We start from the raw sequence: 24,975 nt of genomic DNA on the forward strand, positions 1-24,975 counted from the left end.
GTGAGGCCGGCCGTGGGTGGGTCCCAGTGCTTGTACCTGGCTCCCGACCTCAGGTCTGGTGGGTGAGGAATGGCAGCGTCTCGTGGCTCGCGCTGTGCTGTTCTGATAGCTGATGAGGTGCAGCATCTTTCCACTAGTTCCTCTGCTGTTGGTGTCCTTTGGTTTTAGGTTTTCTTTTCTGTATTGACAGCAGGTGTTCTTCGTGTGTCCTGGGGTCTTGGTTGATTGTATTATTGCGGAAACTTCCTCCAGTTCCTGGTGGCACTTCTTCCTGAACAGCTGTTCATAGTTTTAGTGTAATTGATTTTATTCTTGTTTAAAAAGACTTTCTTACCTCAACTTCATAAGGGTGTCCTTCTGTATGACCTAAAATTTTGTTTGGCTCTGATGATGTCTTCAGTTGTCTGGAAGTGCTTTCCGTGTGCTGTGAGGTGAGGGGCAGTAGCCTGTGTCCTGACAAGCTGGGCTCTTTCTGGGGCCTTTGTCCCTTACTGTGCCCTCCTCACCAATACCTCATCCCTCTGGGCTTGTGGTAACCCCTGAGGTCTGGTTAGGTAAATTCTACTGAGCTCTTTTTAGGAGAGTCATGACTATTTGGGCCCATTTCAGAAATACCTTAGAGTCAGCTCAGTTCAGTTAGTGGTGGTTGGAGAGTTGCATCTTTATGAAGTCAGCCTCTCCCAGTCTGATGTCCTCTTCAGCTGCTTCTAGTCACATTTTATGATCGCATGCTTTTTATTAGATTTATTTCTAGGCATTGTTACTGTTTTTGAAGTTGTAGCAAATGCTGTATTTTTTAGGTCTGTATTTTCAGAGTGTTGCTGGTATACAGAAGTGCAGCTGATTTTTGTGTGTTAATCTTAAATCCACTGCCCCTGCTGAACTCTGGCATGATTCTGTGTGTACACTCGCTTCATCTGTGAAGAGTGACAACTTTTCCTTGGAGTGAAGCATAGAACTAGGGGTGCTGTGGTGGGTGCCTGTGGTTTGTCCTTGATCGGAGAGGGAATACTTAACCCAGAAAGGCCGAGTGCAGTGGGCGTTAGTTGTACTTGCCTGGTTCAAACCCAGAGCTCATTTTCTCTCCTCTCTTACTTAGGCTTTCAGTCCGGCTTTCTCATGGCCACATGCATCCTTGGCATGTTAGCTTCTGTGCTCAGTTGGTGCTTCAGCACTTTACCAGTTCCTGGGGGTCAGGAGTTGGGCACTGTGGGCTGTGTCTCTGCTCAAGCCTCACAAGGGCAAGGCCATCAGAAGGCTGGGCCTCTGCCCTGCCCCCCCCACAGGCTTGCTGACTGTTGGCAGTCCCTCACACGGGACACATCCTCATAACATGGTGACCTGGTGGCTGGCCTCCCCAGAGCAGGTGATCCCCAAGTGAGGCAGTTCTCACTGCTGACCCTTGCAAGCCACACCACCTGGAAGTCCCCCAGGTTAGCCCTGGCCCGTGTGGGCGGGGATGGTGTCGCTGGGAGGTGTGCTGAGTCTTACCAGTCAAGTCTGTGCCCTGTCAGGCCTCCTCTCACATTGCCCAGGAACCTGTTCGTGCTTTCTGACAAATTCAGTTTTGGTGTTTAACTCTCTGACTATATGGAGTATTCTCCATTATACTTCCTAACTAGGTATGTGTGTGAAGGCTGTTAATTTCTGTGTATTTTGTTCTAAGACACCTTAATGAATTATTTTGTTGCAGTTGTTTTTTAGTTGTTCCTCCTGTTTTTTCCTACTTAGCCATTATATGATGTATATGTACATTTTCCAGCATTGTGTTATGAAAGCATTCAAATTTATAGAAAAGTGGAAAGAACCTTATACACACCCGTATACCCACCACCTAGACTCTACAGTTGATTTTTCTTGGTATGATGAATATGTAAATTACAAACAAATGAAATCACTGGATTGTTTTTAGTCTTAAATGAGAGGCGTCTTTAGTATTGCTCGTTTGGGGTCCTTCCCCGTAGCATTTGTTACTTTGACCACACGTTACTGACATAAAGTACACATGCAGAGCAGCCACATATCACAAGTATTCGACTCCATTAACATGCTTTTCCTGCTTGTATGTGGCACTGTCTGGGACTGCTTGAGCATGAGTCTGGGTCTGAGTGTCTGCTTACTACGCTGGACAGACACATGGAAGTAGAAATAAGGAGGTCAGAGGGTGCAAGATTTTAGAGTCTTCAGCTTTCCATACTGGTTTCCAGAAACATGAAATTGGTTTATGCCTTTGCTTGCAGTGCTTGAGAGCCTGGTTCATTATACTCCTCCAACGTTGTGACTTTGAGGAGGGTTGCCACTTCAGTAGAGGCCCAATTGTGCACCATATGACTTGCAGAGATATGCCCAGTTAGGAGCCCCTCATGAACCTGTACCGTGTGGTTTGTGTGTGAGAAAGTCCCACACCCTTTGCCTGTTACAACTGGCACTTTACTGTGGTGGGTTTTTAATCAATTAGGGTGAGCTTTTTATACAAAACATTAACAGTCTTTTACCATAATTTAAAAATATTTTTTTTTAACTTTTATTTGTTATTTTGTATTTTTGAGTATCATATCTACTAATTATTTTCCACCATTAGTATTTTTCATATTTTTGTTTATTAGTCTGTGGATTTCCCTGTACACTTAGTAGATTATTTCAGAATACATCTTCTTTTATGAGTAAAAGAGTTTTTTCATTTCAGTTTGAAGATTCTTGTCTTTATAAAGAAAATGTCTTAGACCTTGTGTCAGGAGTGGGCAACCATTAGTTTTGGAAAATGTAAATGTGCTTTTAGAAAATACATACTTTGTCCAAGGAATTATTTAAAGCCAGGAAAAGGCACATCTGTGGTAAGGGTCCTTTCCCTTCGCTTGACCCTCCCAGGTGTGCTTTCCTCCCTCACCCACCCTGTTGGTGTAAAATAACCACTTTCTTCTGCAATCCTTTCCAGCTGAATTGCCCTTAGTTGACCTGATGAAGTTGTATGAGGGTGCCTTTCTGCCGAATTTCCAGTGGCCCCAGCCTAACCCTGCCAGTGAGGAGACAAGCGAGGAAGAAGGTCTGTTTGGCATCTTTGAAAATTTCAGCATAAGGCAAAAACAGGATGTGCCTCCAGAGAAGGTGCTTGGGACAGAGCTCAAGAATCACCATCATTCTTCTAGTCTGATGAAAGAAGTTGGAAATATTTTTAATATGTAATTTTATATTGAAGTTTCCCTGAATTTTAGGCTTTTTATTTTCATTTATGAACTTGGCACATTATCAGAGCACTTCATCAAGTTGTGAATGATGTAGAAATATTTTTCTCCAGATTTATATGAATTATTGTTTTGTGGACCTAAATTTATATATTTATTCAGGCTGTGCTACATTTGTTTAATACACCAATTTTAAGGTGTTTATTTTACTTTTATTAGACATTCCAAGCAGACACACAGGCCACCAAAGACTCTACTTCCCCTATTCTTTTTGCACTTGTTCTGATGATCAGACACAGATGGCCTGGGAGAGGGGAGGGGAGGGGAGGTGAGGCTAGGGGTGTTCAGGACCCGTGCTGTTTACAACAGGATGTAGAAGGATTGGGTCCCTGCTTGCCCATACTTGGAACTGCTTCCTGTCTTGGTGGTGGAGGGGTAGTCACTAAACCCTCAGATGCCTGTAAGTCGATTGATGATACTAGCTCCTACTTGCTACGGAGACATTCTCCACTTCTCCCTGGAGGGCTTTCCAGAGTAGCCCCATGCTTGAGAGTTTCCTAAGTCTGTACGTGTTCATCTGGGTGGCATTGTCAGGTACATAAATCAGATTAGAATTAAAAAACTACTGCTTAATTCTGTACTTGAACTATGTGGATTCTGTCAACTCCCCCCACCTGCCACCTTTCTTTAAATGATAAGTAGGCTCATAAAACCCATTTGTCCATCGCTTGCAGAGTCAGAAGACTGCCCAGGTGACTGGGAGAGTGGGAAGGATGTGGTGCTCATTGACTCGCTGTTCATTATGGACCAGTTTAAAGCTGCAGAGAGAGTGACTCTCGGGAAACCTCACACAAAGGACATCGCAGAAGTGACCGCTGTGGCTGAGGCTGTCCTGCCCAAGGGCAGTGCGCGGATCAGCCCTGCGGTGAGGCGCTGTGCTTCCGCATGGGGGTGGTGCCTTGGTGAGGCTGGGAAAGGCTTCCGTGCTGCCACATACACTCTTTGTCCCAACTGCAGACATTGTTACGAAAAGCAAATAGCAGTGTTCTTTTCCTGTTATCTGTAGGTCATATTCGTGATGTTCAGTAGGCTAATCGTTTCGTGGCTGTGTCTGTTTTGGAGGTACAGTTGTGATGGTTACAAGGAGAGAGCTGCTTACTTGTTTGTCTGTCACTGCAGGTGAAGTTGGGCACCCCATCACTTTTGTATGGGGCACTGAGAGATTATCAGAAGATTGGCCTGGACTGGTTGGCCAAGCTCTACCGGAAGAACCTTAATGGCATATTGGCAGATGAAGCTGGGCTTGGTAAAACAGTGCAGATGATCGCTTTTTTTGCCCACCTTGCTTGTAATGAAGGTAAGAGCTTGTTTTTTGAACAGCGTGTATTGGCTAAGATGACCCATAGGCAGTGCATCTGGCCTGAGGACAGGGAGCGCCTTTCTCTACTCCTCTGTGTTCTGGTCCAGGGCCAGAGAGAATAGGGCTTCAGAGATACTTGCATGAACAAAGAGAACCCATGTTCACAGTTAACACTAGGTTGAGTAACCCACTATTATTTTGCCATTTTATTGCTTTTTGGCTGTTTTTTCATAGCTCCTCTCCGTTCCTTTCTTTGTTATACTCTTCTCTTGTTATTGATGTTTTTCTTTAGTGTTGTATTTCTCTCTCTCTAATTTTTTTTTTTAGAATTTATTTTTATTTTTATTTAAGGCAGAGATCCTATTAAATTTTTTTTCCACAAATAACCAATTTACAATTCCCCCATTTACAGAAGTAGCTCTTTTTGGGGGATATCTGTTCTCCACTCTTCAATTTGATTACTCCTGCATTAATAACAAATGTTTGATTTTTATAGTTCTATTATAATTCTTAATATCTGGGAAGGACCAGTCCCTCGACCCTGTTTTCCTTCTCCAGTAGTATTTCTGTAGAATTTCTAAAAGTTCTTTCTCTAACAAATCAACTTAGTCGCTTTATAGGTGTTTTCCTTACTTACATTACATGGTCACTTTTCTCTCTGATTCCTTTAAATGGATTGGACATATTTGCTTTTATGCCTCATATTTTCTATTTTGATAGTCTTGTCCTTTGTGCTGGCTTTCTTGTTTTGTGGCTTCTTTACTTGTGAGTGTTGAGATTTTTGACTTTGAACTCCTGTTTAATGGAGCTCTACATAAATTCTATGAGGTAATTCTGAAGGTATGTTCATCCAGATGATTTGCTTCTGCTAGAAGCCCAGGGCTACTAATAATCCAGGAAAAGTTCAATATAAATCTCGGTGTAAGATCTTTGGGATTATTCTGCAGATATGGCTGGCTCATAATAATGAATTCTCAAAGGAGATATTCATTCCCCTCAGTGTCAAGATTGACAGTGAAGATGGGTTTTGTCTTTTTCTAAGGGTCTTATTTATTCTGGTCCATTGCTATACCCTGATATAGCTCTTTAAGAGAATTATTTTATGTAGACATGGCTTACTAGATCTCCTATCTTGAGCTGGTCCTGTGATTTGTCTTCTGCTCCTAGCACTCTATTTAGTCACCAAAACTGTAGCTCAGTGTGCTCAGGGTTGAATATGTGTCCTCGGGGTGAAAACTGCTTTGATTTCTTGTCTTTCCAGATTCTGATTTTACGTCATTATTAATTTTGGAATTTCTCTAACTTTTTTTTTTTTTCATTTTAAATTGTCAATATAATTTTTATTTTATTGAGGTAGGCTTGCATGCAAATCAGAAATTTTTTTTTTGTAGATAATTATTTTTTATTGAAGGGTAGTTGACACACAGTATTACAGTTTCAGGTGTACAACACAGTGATTCAACATTTATATACATGATAATTCTAGGTACCAGCTGTCACCATACCAAGTTGTTACAATATTTTGACTATATTCCTTATGCTATACATTACATCCCGGTTACTTACTTATTTTACAATTGTAAGTGTGTACTTTTTTTTTTTTTTGAGGGCATCTCTCCTATTTATTGATCAAATAGTTGTTAACAACAATAAAATTCTGTATAGGGGAGTCAATGCACAATCATTAATCCACCCCAAGCCTAATTTTCATCAGTCTCCAATCTTCTGAAGCATAACGAACAAGTTCTTACATGGAGAACAAATTCTTACATAGTGAATAAGTTACATGGTGAACAGTACAAGGGCAGTCATCACAGAAACTTTCGGTTTTGATCACGCATTATGAACTATAAACAATCAGTTCAAATATGAATATTCGTTTGATTTTTATACTTGATTTATATGTGGATACCACATTTCTCTCTTAATTATTATTATTTTTAATAAAATGCTGAAGTGGTAGGTAGATACAAGATAAAGGTAGAAAACATAGTTTAGTGTTGTAAGAGAGCAAATGTAGATGATCAGGTGTGTACCTGTAGACTATGTGTTAATCCAAGCTAGACAAGGGCAATAAAACATCCACGGATGCAGCAGATTTCTCTCAGAACAAGGGGGGAGAGGTTCTAAGCCTCACCTCTGTTGATCCCCAATTTCTCACCTGATGGCCCCCCTACAACTGTGCCTGTCTTAGGTTGTTCCTCCCTTGAGGAATCTTACCCGTCTCTGGCTAACCAGTCATCTTCCGGGGCCATACAGGGAAATGTAAAGTTGGTAAGTGAGAGAGAAGCCTTATTGTTTGAAAAGGTTAGTTTTTTACTTCTTTGCATATTTATGCCCTGTGGCCTCTATGCCCACCATTTGTCTTGAGGTATCTTTACCACTTGGAAGAATTATGATACACGGTAAATTCGATATGAGGCACGAATTCTATTTAAGGGTTGTAATTAGGAAGGAAGAAGAAAAGCTATAAAAGTAGCAGGCGGAAGAAAACATGGGAAGATTATTTCTTTGACATATCTTCTTGTAGAGTAACATAAGCATGTATAGGTTTTAAACTACTAATTAAATTGCACACACACATTAACATAATAGGAATACAGTTACATAACCAAAGCATACCTATAATTACCAGCCATCTCCAGTGAAACCAAGAAAACCAGTTAGGAACCTTAGGCATTTGTGAAAACTTATCTATGATATGGTGGATATTGTCCAACTGAACTTGAACAGTCAGAGAGAAATCAGACAGATTAAAACAGCCCATTCCTGGGTTTCCCATTTCTTATGGCTGAGTAGACTTATTCCTGGGGACTGTTCACATCGCGTATATTCTTTTAACAGTAAATAGTCTGTAGTTGTAAGATTTTGGAGTGCTACAATTTGCACCTCTCCTAATTCTTGGTTGAGTTCCAACAGTATAGATCCAGTCAAATTTGTTGTTTTACTGTATGCACAGGCCAGCTTAGATATCTCCTTCTTCATTCCCATGGCAAGTCCAGGAACCGGTGGGATGAGTGCATCTACACCTGTAGCAGTGCGTGGATCTTTGTTGGGGTTTTTTGATGATCATCTTCTGGCATGAGTCTTCCAGAGAGTGCTGATGTTGGAAGTTCTTTTTCATATTGTATCTTAGTGCATTTTTGGGGTAGCCAAATTAGGCTTTGATCCTCTGTATAAACACAAACAGACCCTTTGCCTACACTTTTATATGCCCTTTATACCATTGTGTAGAACTCATTGGAGGTCACCACACAGGAACTGCTTTTTTTTTTTTTTTTTTTGGTTATCATTAATCTACACTTACATGATGAATATTATGTTTACTAGACTCTCTCCTATACCAGGTCCCCCCTATAAACCCCTTTACAGTCACTGTCCATCAGCATAGCAAAATGTTGTAGAATCACTACTTGTCTTCTCTGTGTTGTACAGCCCTCCCCTTTCTCCCACCACCCCATGCATGCTAATCTTAATACCCCCCTTCTTCTCCCCACCTCTTATCCCTCCCTACCCACCCATCCTCCCCAGTCCCTTTCCCTTTGGTACCTGTTAGTCCATTCTTGAGTTCTGTGATTCTGCTGCTGTTTTGTTCCTTCAGTTTTTCCTTTGTTCTTATACTCCACAGATGAGTGAAATCATTTGGTATTTCTCTTTCTCTGCTTGGCTTATTTTGCTGAACATAATACCCTCCAGCTCCATCCATGTTGCTGCAAATGATAGGATTTGCCCTTTTCTTATGGCTGAGTAGTATTCCATTGTGTATATGTACCACATCTTCTTTATCCATTCATCTATCGATGGACATTTAGGTTGCTTCCAATTCTTGGCTATTGTAAATAGTGCTGCGATAAACATAGGGGTGCATCTGTCTTTCTCAAACTTGATTGCTGTGTTCTCAGGGTAAATTCGTAGGAGTGGAATTCCTGGGTCAAATGGTAAGTCTGTTTTGAGCATTTTGATGTACCTCCATACTGCTTTCCACAATGGTTGAACTAATTTACATTCCCACCAGCAGTGTAGGAGGGTTCCCCTTTCTCCACAGCCTCGCCACAATTTGTTGTTGTTTGTCTTTTGGATGGCAGCCATCCTTACTGGTGTGAGGTGATACCTCATTGTAGTTTTAATTTGCATTTCTCTGATAATTAGCGATGTGGAGCATCTTTTCATGTGTCTGTTGGCCATCTGTATTTCTTTTTTAGAGAACTGTCTGTTCAGTTCCTCTGCCCATTTTTTATTTGGGTTATTCGTTTTTTGTTTGTTGAGGCTCTTTATATATTCTGGACGTCAAGCCTTTATCGGATCTGTCATTTTCAAATATATTCTCCCATACTGTAGGGTTCCTTTTTGTTCTATTGATGGTGTCTTTTGCTGTACAGAAGCTTTTCAGCTTAATATAGTCCCACTTGTTCATTTTTGCTGTTGTTTTCCTTGCCCGGGGAGGTATGTTCAAGAAGAGGTCACTCATGTTTATGTCTAAGAGGTTTTTGCCTATGTTTTTTTCCAAGAGTTTAATGGTTTCATGACTTACATTCAGGTCTTTGATCCATTTTGAGTTTACTTTTGTATATGGGGTTAGACAATGGTCCAGTTTCATTGTCCTACATGTAGCTGTCCAGTTTTTCCAGCACCATCTGTTGAAGAGACTGTCATTTCGCCATTGTATGTCCATGGCTCCTTTATCAAATATTAATTGACCATATATGTCTGGGTTAATGTCTGGATTCTCCAGTCTGTTCCATTAGTCTGTGGCTCTGTTCTTGTGCCAGTACCAAATTATCTTGATTACTATGGCTTTATAGTAGAGCTTGAAGTTGGGGAGTGAGATCCCCCCCACTTTATTCTTCTTTCTCAGGATTGCTTTGGCTATTCAGGGTCTTTGGTGTTTCCATATGAATTTTTGAATTATTTGTTCCAGTTCATTGAAGAATGTTGCTGGTAGTTTCATAGGAATTGCATCAAATCTGTATATTGCTTTGGGCAGGATGGCCATTTTGACGATATTAATTCTTCCTAGCCACGAGCATAGGATGAGTTTCCATCTGTTAGTGTCCCCTTTAATTTCTCTTAAGAGTGTCTTGTAGTTTTCAGAGTATAAGTCTTTCACTTCTTTGGTTAGGTTTATTCCTAGGTATTTTATTTTTTTTGATGCAATTGTGAATGGAGTTGTTTTCCTGATTTCTCTTTCTGTTGGTTCATTGTTAGTGTATAGGAAAGCCACAGATTTCTGTGTGTTAATTTTGTATCCTGCAACTTTGCCATATTCCGATATCAGTTCTAGTAGTTTTGGGGTGGAGTCTTTAGGGTTTTTTATGTATAGTATCATGTCATCTGCAAATAGTGACAGTTTAACTTCTTCTTCACCAATCTGGATTCCTTGTATTTCTTTGTTTTGTCTAATTGCCGTGGCTAGGACCTCCAGTACTATGTTAAATAACAGTGGGGAGAGTGGGCATCCCTGTCTAGTTCCCGATCTCAGAGGAAAAGCTTTCAGCTCCTCGCTGTTCAATATAATGTTGGCTGTGGGTTTATCATAGATGGCCTTTATTATGTTGAGGTACTTGCCCTCTATTCCCATTTTGCTGAGAGTTTTTATCATGAATGGATGTTGAACTTTGTCAAATGCTTTTTCAGCATCTATGGAGATGATCATGTGGTTTTTGTCTTTCTTTTTGTTGATGTGGTGGATGATGTTGATGGACTTTCGAATGTTGTACCATCCTTGCATCCCTGGGATGAATCCCACTTGGTCATGGTGTATGATCCTATTGATGTATTTTTGAATTCGGTTTGCTAATATTTTGTTGAGTATTTTTGCATCTACGTTCATCAGGGATATTGGTCTGTAGTTTTCTTTTTTGGTGGGGTCTTTGCCTGGTTTTGGTATTAGGGTGATGTTAACTTCATAGAATGAGTTTGGGAGAGTCCCCTCCTCTTCTATTTTTTGGAAAACTTTAAGGAGAATGGGCATTATGTCTTTCCTGTATGTCTGATAAAATTCCGAGATGAATCCATCTGGCCCGGGGGTTTTGTTCTTTGGTAGTTTTTTGATTACCGCTTCAATTTCGTTGCTGGTAATTGGTCTGTTTAGATTTTCTGTTTCTTTCTGGGTCAGTCTTGGAAGGTTGTATTTTTCTAGGAAGTTGTCCATTTCTCCTAGGATTTTCAGCTTGTTAACATACAGGTTTTCATAGTACTCACTAATAATTCTTTGTATTTCTGTGGGGTCCGTCGTGATTTTTCCTTTCTCATTTCTGATACTGTTGATTTCTGTTGACTCTCTTTTCCTCTTAATAAGTCTGGCTAGAGGCTTATCTATTTTGTTTATTTTCTCGAAGAACCAGCTCTTGGTTTCATTGATTTTTGCTATTATTTTATTCTTCTCAATTTTATTTATTTCTTCTCTGATCTTTATTATGTCCCTCCTTCTGCTGACTTTAGGCCTCATTTGTTCTTCTTTTTCCAATTTCGATAATTGTGACATTAGACCATTTATTTGGGATTGTTCTTCCTTTTTTAAATATGCCTGGATTGCTATATACTTTCCTCTTAAGACTGCTTTTGCAGTGTCCCACAGTAGTTGGGGCTTAGTGTTGTTGTTGTCATTTGTTTCCATATATTGCTGGATCTCCATTTTGATTTGGTCATTGATCCATTGATTATTTAGGAGCGTGTTGTTAAGCCTCCATGTGTTTGTGAGCCTTTTTGCTTTCTTTGTACAGTTTATTTCTAGTTTTATGCCTTTGTGGTCTGAAAAGTTGGTAGGATTTCAGTCTTTTGGAATTTACTGAGGTTCTTTTTGTGGCCTAGTATGTGGTCTATTCTGGAGAATGTTCCATGTGCACTTGAGAAGAATGTGTATCCTGTTGCTTTTGGATGTAGAGTTCTGTAGATGTCTATTAGGTCCATCTGTTCTAGTGTGTTGTTCAGTGCCTCTGTGTCCTTACTTATTTTCTGTCTGGTAAATCTGTCCTTTGGAGTGAGTGGTGTGTTGAAGTCTCCTAGAATGAATGCATTGCATTCTATTTCCTCCTTTAGTTCTGTTAGTATTTGTTTCAGGTATGTTGGTGCTCCTGTATTGGGTGCATATATATATTTATAATGGTTATATCCTCTTGTTGGACTGAGCCCTTTATCATTATGTAATGTCCTTCTTTGTCTTTTGTTACTTTCTTTATTTTGAAGTCTGTTTTGTCTGGTACCAGAATTGCAACACCTGCTTTCTTCTCTCTGTTGTTTGCATGAAATATCTTTTTCCATCCCTTGACTTTAAGTCTGTGCATGTCTTTGGGTTTGAGGTGAGTCTCTTGTAAGCAGCATATGGATGGATCTTGCTTTTTTATCCATTCTTTTACTCTGTGTCTTTTGATTGGTGCATTCAGTCCATTTACATTTAGGGTGATTATTGAGAAGTATGAACTTATTGCCATTGCAGGCTTTAAGTTTGTGGTTACCAAAGGTTCAGGGTTACCTTCTTTACTATCTTACTGTCTAACTTAACTCACTTGTTGAGCTATTATAAACGCAGTCTGATGATTCTTTATTTCTCTCCCTTCTTACTCCTCCTCCTCCCTTCTTCATATGTTGGGTGTTTTGTTCTGTGCTCTTTTTAGGGGTGCTCCCATCTAGAGCAGTCCCTGTAGGATGCCCTGTAGAGGTGGTTTGTGGGAGGCAAATTCCCTCAACTTTTGCTTGTCTGGGAATTGTTTAATCCCTCCTTCATATTTAAATGATATTCGTGCTGGATACAGTAGTCTTGGTTCAAGGCCCTTCTGTTTCATTGCATTAAGTATTTCATGCCATTCTCTTCTGGCCTGTAGGGTTTCTGTTCAGAAGTCTGATGATAGCCTGATGGGTTTTCCTTTGTAGGTAACCTTTTTTTTCTTTCTGGCTGCCTTTAATACTTTGTCCTTGTCTTTGATCTTTGCCATTTTAATTATTATGTGTCTTGGTGTTGCCCTCCTTGGATCCCTTGTCATGTGAGTTCTGTGTACCTCTGTGGTCTGAGAGGCCATTTCTTCCTCTAGTTTGGGGAAGTTTTTGGCAATTATTTCTTCAAAGACAGTTTCTATCCATTTTTCTCTCTCTTCTTCTTCTGGTACCCCTATAATGCGGATATTGTTCTGTTTTGATTGGTCACTCAGCTCTCTTAGAATTCTTTCATTCCTGGAGATCCTTTTATCTCTCTCTGCATCAGCTTCGCTCCATTCCTGTTCTCTGTTTTCTAGTCCATTAATGGTCTTTTGCATCTCATCCATTCTGTTTTGAAGTCCTTCCAGAGCTTGTTTTATTTCTGTATTCTCCTTCCTTAGTTCTTGCATATTTCTCTGCAAGTCCATCAGCATGGTCATGACTTTTGTTTTGAATTCTTTTTCAGGAAGACTGATTAAATCTATCTCCCCAGGTTCCTTCTCAGGGGAAGATGTAGCAGATGTCGAAGCTGTCTGGGTTAGTCTTGTCTGGATCGTATTTTTTTGCCTTTTCATGTTGACAGGTGCTATTGACTGTCAGCTGGGAGGGCCAAACTTTTCACTTGCTACTGGCCTTTCTTTACTGGGACAACTGTGACCCCTAGTGGCTTGTGTTGCATAATTGCGTGTAGACTGGGTCTTTGTGTCTTGCCCGGCTGATATGGAGGAAATCTCCCTTTCTGTGAGCGTAGTCTGCCTTAGGCTGTTTGCTGTTGCCCAGGGGGTTAGTGCGCCCGGTTTTCCCTGTAATTTCCAGCCACTGGGCTGTGACCTGTGTTGTATCCATCCAGCTGTTATGTCCCTGTTCCTTTAAGACTTTCAACAAGCACTCTCTTTTCTTTGTCACAGGGGCATCAGCTCGGAACCCGCTCAGAGGTCTTGCTGCCCTATTTCCCTAGTTTCCAGCCCTCCACGCATGCACTGTGTCTGCGCTCTGGTGCCGGTGGCTGGGGCTGGGTGTTTAGCAGTTCTGGGCTCCGTCTCCCTCCCGCTGGGAGCTGGGGGGAGGTGTGCTCGGGTCCCGCCTGGCTGGAGGTTGTATCTTACCCCTTTCACCAGGCGCTGGGCTCTCGCACATGTGGATGTAGTCTGGCTGTTGTCCTGTGTCTTCTGGTCTCTCTTTTAGGATTAGTTGTATTTGCTCTATTTTCAAAAATACATATGTTTTTGGGAGGAGATTCCCACTGTCCTACTCATGCCGCCATGTTGGCTCTGCCCCCTCTATTTCTCTCTTTTTAAAAAGAAATTTATTTAGTTTTGTATGTGTGTCTCTATTGTAGGCTTTAGTTTTGTGGTTACCAAAGGTTCAAGAATAGCTTCTTTACTATATAGTAGTCTATCTTAATTGCTGATTACTCTCTTTCAAACACAATCTAAAGGTACTTTTTTTCCCCTTCCTCCTCCTCCTCCTCCACATTTTTCATATTAGATTTCTCAATCTGTACTTTTTGTATCCCTTGACTGATTTTGTGTATAGTTGATTTTGCTTCATTTGTTTTGTTTTAATTTCATGCTTGCTTGGTAATTAGTTGGTTACTACCTTTATTGTGGGTTTATTTTCACTGGTGAAAGCTATTTAGCCTTAGGATCATCTCCATCTGCAGCAATCTCTTTAACATATTGTATAAGACTGGCTTAGTGGTGGCAAAATCCTTCAACTTTTGTTTACCTGGAAGTTAACACCTGCTTCAAATTTAAATAATAATCTTGTCTGGTAGAGGGTTCTTGGTTGGAGGTCCTTCTGTGTCAGTACATGAAATATATCATTCCATTCCCTTCTGTCCTGAAGAGTTTCTGTTGAAAAGTCTGCTGATAGCCTTGTGGGATTTCCTTTATAAGTAATATTTTTCTTTCTCTCTGGCTGCTTTCAACACACTCTTCTTATCCTTGATCTTTGCCATTTTATATGTGTTGGTGGTATTTTCCTGGGGTTCTTTTCTTTAGGGGATCTCTGTGCTTCCATGACCTGAGTGTCTATTTCCTTCCCCAGATTGGGGAAGTTTTCAACAATTACTTCCTTAAAGATACTTTCTATCCCTTTGTCTTTCTCTTCTCTTTCTGGTACCCCTATTATGCAAATACTGTTTCATTTGGTCACATAGCTCTGTTATTCTTTTATTCCTAAAGATCATTTTTTCTCTCTGTTCCTCAGCTTCTTTGTTTTCCTTTTCTCTAATTTCTATTTCATTTACCATCTCTTCTGTATGATTTAATTTACTTGTAAATCCCTCCATTTTATCTTTCATTTCAGATACCATATTCTTCAGCTCTGAGTGGCTTTTTCAGCTTTTCTGTCTTTTTGTTGAAGTCCTACCTGAGATCTTGAATACTTTTCTGTAAATCCGTGAGCATGTTTATGACTTTTATTTTGAAATCTTTATCAAGAAGATTGGTGATCTCTGTTTCATTTAGCCCTCTTTCTGGGGTTCTGTCTTGTAGTTTTGTTTGGATCAAATTCCTCTGCCTGCTTATTTTGTCAGATTTTGTGTTTCTTCCTTTTTATTAGATGTCTCTACTGTGCTTTCTGGTCCTTTCCTATGTGGTCCTCCTTCCTCCTCAGGTGTAGGGGTTCTGTTCTGCAGTCGTCAGGTTGTTTTCAGGCCTGGTTGCATTTGCTGTATTTTCCTCTTTTATGTTATTTTTGGCAGGAAGTTTCCATCTTGCCTTCCTATTCTGCCATCTTTAATCCTTCACTGTTATTTTAAATAAATATAATACAGGATCCCCCAAAATGTAAATTAGTTCAACCATTGTGGAAAGCAGTATGGCGTTTCCTCAGAATGCTCAAAATAGAAATACCATTTGACCCAGGAATTCCACTTCTAGGAATTTACCCTAAGAATGCAGCATTCCAGTTTCAAAAAGACAGATGCACCCCTATGTTTATCGCTGCACTATTTATAATAGCCAAGATATGGAAGCAACCTAAATGTCCATCAGTAGATGAATGGATAAAGAAGATATGGTACATATACACAATGGAATATTACTCAGCCATAAGAAAAAAACAGATCCTACCATTCGCAACAACATGGATAGAGCTAGAGGGTATTATGCTCAGTGAAATAAGCCAGGCAGAGAAAGACAAATACCAAATGATTTCACTCATATGTGGAGTATAAGAACAAAGGAAAACTGAAGGAACAAAACAGCAGCAGAATCACAGAACCCAAGAATGGACTAACAGTTACCAAAGGGAAAGGGACTGGGGAGGATGGGTGGGAAGGGAGGGGCAAGGGCGGGGTAAGAGAAAGAGGGCATTACGATTAGCATGTATAGTGCGTGGGGGGCATGGGGAGGGCTGTGCAACACAGAGAAGACATGTAGTGATTTTACAGCATCTTACTACGCAGATGGACAGTGACTGTGAAGGTGTATGTGGGGGAGAGTTGGTGAAGGGGGGAGCCTAGTAAATATGTTCTTCGTATAATTGTAGATTAGTGATACCAAAAAAAAAAGATACAGGATCTCCCAGGCTGTGACCAAGACTTTGTTGATGCCAGTATCCCACTGAAAGCCAGTGTGTGGATAGCTGAGCAGGCGGCCCGGTTTCTGTGCTGTTCCGCACAGCACAACAGGTGCCATGTGGCAGCCTGCCTCATGCTATAGTGACACTTGCCCTCCTGTCTCTCTGGTTGGATGCTGCCGCCTGGTAGTGCTGTTGTCCTGGTAGTGCTCTGGTTCCTCGGTAGCCTGGGTGTCCAGCAAGGGCTCAGCAGCTGGATAGCAACAGTCAGTCCCACCCCTGCCACCCTGTCCTATGTCCCTGGGCTCCTGTCAGTGTTTGCAGACACACACATAAACACGTTGTTCCTCTCCAAAAATGCAGCAGTGTGCTAAACACTAGTTTTTAAAAAAACCTTGTTTCTCCTTGGGGGGAAAATGGCATCTGGGTTGATTTTCACTTTCCTACTTGTGAGGTGGTGCCTTGTGAACAGTTCATTGTCCACTTGCATTTTTTTCTCTTTGAGCTTTCTGCTCACATCAGTGTTCATTTTCCTCTTGGTGGTTCTTCTTCAGAACTAGTAGACATACTCTTTACATATGAGTGGTGACAGTGTAGATGTGTATATTGCAAACTTGTTTTGCAAGTTTGCCATTTCTGTCTTTCAGTTAATGTTTTATTTATAGCACAGCAGTTAAAATTTGTTATGCATGTTACTCTGATAATGTGAAAAAGCCCTTATTTTCAGAAGAATGAAACTGAAACCATACATTTTGGGATGCTTTGGGGGTGTTCTGACCAGAGGCTGGAGACCTCAATGAGCAGGAGCCTGAGTCAAGTGCATAACTTGGTGGTGGGCTGCCTGTTCCCAGTCTGGGCTGAGTGAGAGCACACCCCAATGCACTTGTTTTGCTTTCCAAGTGCTATCCCCAGAGATATGGGTTCTTCCCCATGCTCACAGGGGTTCACTGTGGTTTGGGTGCTCATTTCCCTCAGTGGTTAGTCATTTAGTTACGTGCCTCCCGTGTGTTAACCTTCGAGTCCTGCAGCAGCAGCCTGTCCCAGACTGTGGTGGGGGGGATGCCATGTGTCCCATCTGGGTGTCAGTTTTGGTGGTGCACTGGGACTTCCCACACATACCCACCAAAGTGCGCTGATCCACACAGTGCCAGATGCCTGGGCCTGATGGGTGGTTTTCTAAAGAGAATTCTATGTCTTTGTCTCATAGGCAATTGGGGCCCCCATCTCGTTATTGTGAGGAGCTGCAGCACTCTGAGGTGGGAACTCGAGCTAAAGCGCTGGTGTCCTGGGCTCAAGACCCTCTTATATGTTGGCAGCCATAGGGAGCTCAGAGCAAAGAGACAGGTATTTTACTGTAAATACAAAATAAAACTGAAAAGGAAACTTCTCAATTCCTGTAGAAGATGAATTTCAAAATGTCAAGATGTGCTTATTAGTGTAATTGTTGTAAACCCCATATTTGTGAGATACCAGACCTCCAAGTTGTTCCTGGCTTTGAAGTCCCTGAAAGCACACACTCCACCCAAGAAATGGGTCTCTGCTGCAAGCAGGGCAGGGAGTGATGTCCTGCAGGGCTGGCCTCCACTTCAGGGGCAGAAGTCCCTGGAGATGCTACCTTCTTCTTCAGTTGTAGACCAGGGGTTATAACAGGCACCAGCGGGAGGTTGCAGTGTGTTGAGAGTTCTGATTATAAACCCATACGGTAAGCCCATGGTAGTGTGTATCAGGAGTGTTTCTAATATACAGGGAAGCTTCTGAAACGGGTTTGGACTCCTTTTTCCTGCCCAACAGTTCCTAGTACCAATTCTTAGTAAAAGGATATTATGGTCACAATTTCTCATTAAGCATAGAGGTTTGGCTCGCCACTAGACTTTGCTCTGTTGAGTAGTGTCTTCTTTATTGACTACCTCTGGTTATTAGTTTGTTTTTAAAAAGCTTATAGTGCAGTCATTTGCAACACAGACCCTCATTTCCTGCCACCTTGAGGACATGTTTTCCCCTGCTTGGTTTACGAGCTGTAAGTGCCAACCCCACTCCAGGATGCTGTGTGATAACCTGCTTCCCGAAGCAGTGCAAATGCCTCCAAAGCAACTTCTTAATTCATCTGCACAAGTACTGTAGACTCCTCCTAGAGGGAAAAATTGTAGAACCACAAACTCAGCTGCTGTCTATGAAATCATGAGCAAGTGAGTGGAGTGATTATGGGTGGGTGCAGGTTAACTCAGGGTGAGTACACTCAGAAGTGTCCCCAGGTTTAATTAATCCCAAAGCACAAGGGGAGACAGTGAGGCCTCATCCCATGTGCCACAGGGGTGGATGGAACCCAACAGCTTCCATGTGTGCATCACATCCTACAAGCAGTTCTTCAGGGGCCATGCTGCCTTCACACGCGTGCGCTGGAAGTGCCTGGTCATTGACGAGATGCAGCGCGTGAAGAGCATGACAGAGAAGCACTGGGGAGCCGTGTTTGCCCTGCACAGGTTGGTCCCCTGCCCTCCTGGTTCTGTATTGCTGCTGTCACATAACATTCTTTTGAAGGCATTTAGGGGATTGCACACACAGAGGATGGCCTTTCTGCTGGCATCCCTGTGCCTCTCCCAGCACGGTGGGTGGCAGAGACGCGAAGCACTCGGATCTCAGACGTGGCCTCTGGTTCTATGCAGTCAGCAGCGCCTGCTCCTGATCGATGCACCCCTGCACAACACCTTCTTGGAGCTGTGGACCATGGCGCACTTCCTAATACCAGGCCTGTCCAGACCATACCTGCACCTGCCCCTGAAGGCACCAAGCGAGGAGAGCCAGGACTACTACCACAAAGTGGTCATACGCCTGCACCGGGTGCGTGCTGTGCAGTGGGCCTGTCTGGGCACAAGGGCATGGTAGCATTGCTTTGGCTGGTCATCTTTTTTCCAGGTGACACAGCCGTTTATCTTGAGGAGGACTAAGAGGGATGTGGAGAAGCAGCTGGCGAGGAGGTATGAGCATGTGCTGAAGTGTCGCTTGTCAAGCCGGCAGAAGGCCCTGTATGAGGACGTCGTTCTGCAGCCGGGGTATGCACGGCCCCGGGCTGCCTGCTTTCTCACCCTAAGCTGTTAGGATGCCCTAGTCAGTTGGACTCAAGCACCTCCTTGCTGCTGTTTTGGGTGTCACCTTCCCTGCTGAGAGGGGGCATGGGTGTGGCACCCTATCAGACCTCACCTCTGGTGCTCTGGCTGCCTGCCTGCTTCACTGTGGCACTGAGTCTGAGACCTGTACCCTGCGGAGAGTAATTGGGCTTGGGTGTTCCCATGAACTGGCTTATTGACCCAGTCTGGGGTGCTAGCGGCATGTGTGCAGAGTCAGCAGGGGCTCAGTGGGGCCTGGGCACATTCACGCACTGACGGCAGTGCTGGTGTCTTCCTGGAGCAGGACACAAGAAGCCCTGAAGAGCGGACACTTCGTGGATGTGCTGAGCATCCTCCTGCGGCTGCAGCGCATCTGCAACCACCCTGGTCTGGTAGAGCCCCGGCTGCCAGAATCGTCCTATGCAGCGGGGCCACTGCAGTACCGCCTGGCCTCCCTTATCCTCAGGGCACTTGATCGAGACCCCTGGAAGGTGAGGAGAGAGGGTCTGGGAGGGCATCTGCCTGAGGTCTGCTCCAGCATTGCAGGCGGCTCTGGGAAGTCCACACCTGCACGCCTTCCCCTCGTGGCTTCTGTGCCTTGCCTGCCACTTGACACAGTCCACCTCTGGAGCCACACGGGAGCATGCACACAGTGCCAAAGAGCACAGGTCTTCCTCACACCATGCCACATGTGCCCTTGGATCGTGAGAACTGGCCTGTGGTGCTGGGTGGGCAGAGAGGGCGTGGAGTGAGCCAGGGCAGGTCTGTTCCTGTGTGCAGCCTGACCACGGCCCAGACTTGACCTCGTCCCTCCCACACACTGGGGCTGTGGGTGGGTCCCCGCTGGGTGGGCCACCCCTTCCCTGCCACCCCCCTTCCCTGCAATGCGTGTGATCTAGTGATCCAGAGGCCTGCTGGGAGGGGGTTGGGCTGTACTCAGCACCCAGGTGTCTGGCATGTGTTACTTTCGGTTTTTGTTGTTTTCACTCATAAAGTGAGTATGTGCTGTGTGCCACCAGGTGTCTGGCATTTTTCTAGTCTAGCAGTGAACAGGACAGCCAAATCTCAGTTTCTCTGCCCCCCCCCCTCCATTCTCATCATTTTCACGTGTGTGGAAAGATTATTAAAATGTTAGTAATCCATTCGTAGAATATCTGTCTATATGGAAATTTGGTTATTTTTTAACCAAAAAAATACTTACATTTCTGTTTGCATGTTTTGGTAAAGAGAGTTATTTTTTACAAAATCAGCATTTTTAAAAGAAATTGGGTTAGGTTGAGTGATACTGAACAGGCATATGCCAAGCTCACTGGGTCTCAGTGGGACTAGGGCTGTGCTCTCTTGGGCCCTCTTTCCCCTTCTGTGAGGAAGACCCACCAACTTTGGTTTGTACTCAGGAGGCCACAGAGCTTGCCTAGGCCCACTGGGCAGCGGGCAGGTGGCGTTCATCCCTGTTCTCTTCCTGGGTAGCTGCTGGCTCCTAGGGCCTGGGGCCTCGCAAATGTGAAGAACTGGGAGCCTCTCTGTGTCTTGGGTAGGCTGTGCAGTGCAGAGGGAGGCTGGGAGGAGGGAACCAGTTGGATGTGATGTTCTGAGGGATGGCAGGTGGCGAGCAGGGCAGTGAGTCAGCTTGGGGTGGGGCGCCACATCACCCACCACCCACCTGTTGTTGAGTTGAGAAAATGGAGCTCTGGGAGATATAGGAGAGTCTGACAGATTGCTTCAAGGTGTCAGGGGCATCTCACAGGGGGTACTTTTTATGTGGTGCTTCCATTTTGAAAACAGCTATGTTGAGACCATTCATTACCATAAAACTGACCACTCTCAAGCATACAGTGGGTTGGTTTTAGGTTGTTTACAGAGTTGTGCCGCCTTCTGCACTAATACTGGAATACCTCAGCTCTGGAGAGAAAAGTCACACATTAGCGACTTCCCATCCCTGCCTGCTCCCTACCCCGGGCAGCCCCACTCTGTCATCTGTGGATCTGAACGTTTCATGTAAATGGAATCATATGACATGGTCTGGGTGTCTGGCTTACTTCACTGGCATAGTATTTCAGAGCCATCCACCTGGTGGCTGGCATCAGCATTTCCTTCTGTTTTGAGGCTGAATCAAATTCCGTGTGTGGATGGACATTACGTCTACTCTTCATTTGCTCATCGACCCACATGGGGGTAATTTCCACCCCTTGGCTGTTAGGAGCATTGCTGCTGTGGACTAGTTTGGTGTGCATGTGCTTCATTTCACTTGGGCACAGGTTGGGATGTGGAGTTGTGGGGTCAGATGTTGACTCTACATTCAGCCTGAGGCCCACCAGACTTGAACAGTGGTGGCTGCCCCCTCTGTGTCCCTACCTGGGTGTAGAGGGGTGGGGGTTGTCCCTTGCTGCATGTCCTGATAGAGTTGGGCTGTGTGTCCATCCTAATCCTCAAGAAGCACAGGGTGGGCCAGGCATGCGAGGTTTGCCCCAGCCCGGGGCTCAATCATCTGCCTGAGGAATATACCCCTAGGCCCAGCCGGCACTTGGGTTGACCTTGCTTGGCAGACCTGCAACTCCCTGCTGTCTCCTTGGCTGAGTCTAGTCTGCCTCTCCCCTCTGCCTTCCCGATCCCCACTGCCATCACCCCCATCTTAAAGATGGTGAAACCAAGGCCTAGTGGCCTGGCCAAGCCCAAGTGGGCACAGACCCCAACTGGGTGTGGAGGGATGGTCTGCAGGAGTGCCTCTGGGAGATGGCTGCCTCCTGGGCCCAGTCTGCCCAGCTTGGGACTGTCTTACTCTGACTCCCTGGTGCTTTTCCTGCTGCCTCGCACAGCAAAGCTGTGTTCTCTTCCTGCAGGACACCGATCTTTCCATATTTGACCTTATTGGCTTAGAAAGTAAAATGGCTCACCACGAGGCAGATGTGCTGAGCAGGAGGAAGGTGTCCCGGAAGCTCATGGAGGAGCTGTGTGCGGTGCCGCCGGTGAGCAGGCCAGTGGCCATCAGGCTGAAGCCCAGCAGGTGTGTGCTGTGGGGCTTACTGCTCCCGCCCATCTCTGGTGGGTCTTGGCTGGTTGTGACTTGCCATGGGGTCTGGTTGATGTCTCCCTTGCCCCTGGCCCCACCGCCCCTCAGGGAGACCAGGGAGGACATGGTTTGGGCAATAAGAGCCCAGGCTGCAGCTTGTGGAAGAAAATTGCTCACACACCCTCTAGTGGCTAATGATGAATAGCAGGTGCGGGCCCTGCACCTCTGGCAAGGCTCTGTGGCCACTCAGTGGCCGAATGGCTCTTTGCATAAGCATTTTGCTTTGGGAGGGATCTGAGTGGGGAGGGGGTCAGGGTTGGAGGTCAGGTGTGTGATGTGGTGGCAGCTGTCGTGACCAGGTGTCCACACAGCAGGGGCAGAGGGGCTGTGGTGGGCCATGTTGGCCCTACGGGCAGGCAGAGGGCTCTACCCCTGGCTACAGCATAAGGGACATCCAGAGGGCATTTGAAGCTGCCACTGTAAGGTGCCTTGAGGCTGGAAGGGGCAGAATGTGCTAGATGATGAAATCCAAACAAATGGTTCACGGTAGATTGGATCCAGCGAGGTAGAAAAATGCAAAATCCTATGCTCAGGTTAAAATCAGGAAAGAAAAAGAAAAACAGGTATTTTAGAAAAACATGTTTTAGAGAGAGAGTTCAGCAGACTGGCCCCCCACTCTGGCTGCCTCATTCTGGAGTGACTTCCCTGGGGACTCGGAGCCCCTCCCCATCCTGCCTGATCCCCTGGTCCCTGCCCAGTGCACATGGGCAGCAGGCTGCACTGTCTTGCCTGCCTCTACCTGCCTTATTCCCTGGGGGCTTTGAAAGTAAACAATTCCTGCCATTTTAGTTTCTGAATAAAAGGAACAGGAAGAGCCCATTGTGTGATGCGGCTGAGGGCAGTGGTTGGGGGTGGGGATGGGAGTGCCCTTTGCAGGCTCCCCTCTGAGTCTGCCAGTGCCTTGCCCATTTCCACCCTGTTACCCAGTGGTGTGTGGTGGTTTTCTGCCCCACCTTATCTTATAAATTAAAATCACATTCAGCCAGTGTCACCAGCATGGTGAGGGTCACTTCTACGTACTGTGTTGTCAGCACATCCCTAGGGCCTTTGATAAGCTGCTAAGTGCCCTGTGTGGGAGCCTGTGCCACCTATCTTTAAGCTGCACCTGCGTGCAGGGCTGTGCTGCACTTGGGTGGTCCTGTGTCCTGGTCTGCTTAGCAATATTGTGTCTTCCTTCCTGCATGACGGGTGCCTAGGTTGTTTCAGCCTGTGCAGTATGGCCAGAAGCCCGAGGGTCGCACTATGGCTTTCCCCAGCACACACCCACCCCGTACTGTGACCTCTGCTCCAGCCACTGCCACACCTCAGGGCCACGTTCGGGGACGGCCGCCAATTGCCACATTCTCTGCAAATCCAGATGCAAAAGGTATGGTGCGTGGTGGTGGGTGCTGGGGCTCGGGCGCTGTAGGGGTTTGTGGAGGCTGGCCCTCATGCTGCCCAGGCCCTTCCAAGCAGGGGCAGCATGTCAGCTCTGGCTCTGCCAAAGAGACTGTGTGCAATTCTCGAGAGGATCTGTCCCTGTGTGAGATACCACTATTGATGGGATGGTAGCGGTGGGCCTAGGAGAGCCTTCAAGTGCATGGAGATGTTTGTGGACACTCTGGGGGCTGGCTCTTGTGTTTTGTGCTCACTTCAGTGTGACCTAGTGATTTTGTGAGGAGGGGGAGTTAAATGGCAGAAAGGTGATAGAACCGGCCCTGACCCAGGGCACAGCCTTGTCTGCTGTGCTCTGAAGTCTCGACAATGCACTGCAGCTGGGTGCAGGCTGCCCGTGCTCCCGAGCTGTGGGCACAGGCCCTGAGTGGGCAGGCTTCCAGCCCCTTTGGCTCCAGAAACAGATCTCAGGGCAAAGTGAACCCTGAGTTGAGGATGGTATTTCCCACACGGTGGACTTCATTGGCCGGCACGCCCCCCAGAGGGCTCTCATTTGAGGGGCAGCGTGCGGTAACATTTGTCTTGTTTCTTTGAAGTTGGGTTCAGGCACTGCGTTTTGTTAGAACCTCTAACAGCTTTGCACAAACGAACCTTATTGATTGCAGCAGCAGCCGCCCCGTTTCAGACCTCTCAGGCTCCCGCCGGTGCTCCAAGACACCAGCCTGCCTCGACCTGCAGCACGGCACCTAGCCCAGCCCATCCTGTGAAACTGCGGGCTCAGACCACTGTCCCGGCCTCCACCCCGGGCCCACCCCAGCCCCCGCCCCAGGCCTCGCACCCAGCTGGGCAGAGCACGCTGCCTCAGGGGCTGGTGCTCACCTCGCAGGCCCACGCGCGCCTGCCGAGTAAGTGGCCTCACCGCTCGGGTCTGCCACGTCGTCACTGCGACGAGGTTGTGTTCAGATCAGCCTGTGGGAGGAGCCCGCTGTCCACTCCTTTTGCCTCCCCTGGCCCCACGCCTGGTGCTGCCTTCTGCCATGCTGTCATTTCTGCCCTGACTCTGAAGGGGAAGATTCCTGTTCAGGGCCAATGTGTGGGGCCTTGTCTTTCTCTGTCCTTTCTCCTGGTCCCTACACCAGCTCTGCTTCCTTGCTCATGCTCTGCCTTGGTGTGCTGGCTGCCCCCTTGTCCTTAGCCTTAGCCAGGGGTCCTTCCATCTGCCACACAGTCTGCTGAGGGAGCAAGTGCTAGTGACCTGGAAGCACATGACCTCCCCACCAGTGATGTGAACTAGTGTTTGGTTTCTAAAAACCGTGACTTGTTTTTAGTCTCTCCCTTATTAACCAGATCTGAAGCTGGAATGAATTATTGCTCAGCAGAGCCATTTTATAAAAATTCAATGCCTAGAACATCACAATCTTACTAAGTTTTCCTAGAACATTTGTGACC

General features: G+C 45.2%; 1 protein-coding gene across 27 annotated transcripts in view; it reads left to right on the plus strand.

Moving 5' to 3' along the window:
- The window catches only part of EP400 (E1A binding protein p400), a 101,787-nt gene that overhangs the window by 37,299 nt on the left and 39,513 nt on the right, over window positions 1-24,975 (plus strand). For 23 of the 27 annotated variants that reach the window (XM_037014117.2, XM_037014119.2, XM_037014118.2 and 20 more), the window contains 11 exons: window positions 2,936-3,043; window positions 3,917-4,107; window positions 4,362-4,539; window positions 17,186-17,322; window positions 18,289-18,458; window positions 18,642-18,816; window positions 18,892-19,028; window positions 19,387-19,573; window positions 21,923-22,086; window positions 23,349-23,518; window positions 24,192-24,431. In XM_037014117.2, the coding sequence (XP_036870012.2) occupies window positions 2,936-3,043; window positions 3,917-4,107; window positions 4,362-4,539; window positions 17,186-17,322; window positions 18,289-18,458; window positions 18,642-18,816; window positions 18,892-19,028; window positions 19,387-19,573; window positions 21,923-22,086; window positions 23,349-23,518; window positions 24,192-24,431 (1,857 nt within the window). The remainder of the gene's footprint in view (window positions 1-2,935; window positions 3,044-3,916; window positions 4,108-4,361; window positions 4,540-17,185; window positions 17,323-18,288; window positions 18,459-18,641; window positions 18,817-18,891; window positions 19,029-19,386; window positions 19,574-21,922; window positions 22,087-23,348; window positions 23,519-24,191; window positions 24,432-24,975) is intronic. The other 4 variants (XM_037014139.2, XM_037014140.2, XM_037014141.2 and 1 more) reach the window with 2 other exon arrangements.

Source organism: Manis javanica, chromosome 15 (assembly GCF_040802235.1).
Source record: "Manis javanica isolate MJ-LG chromosome 15, MJ_LKY, whole genome shotgun sequence".
In the NCBI taxonomy this organism is placed as follows: domain Eukaryota; kingdom Metazoa; phylum Chordata; class Mammalia; order Pholidota; family Manidae; genus Manis; species Manis javanica.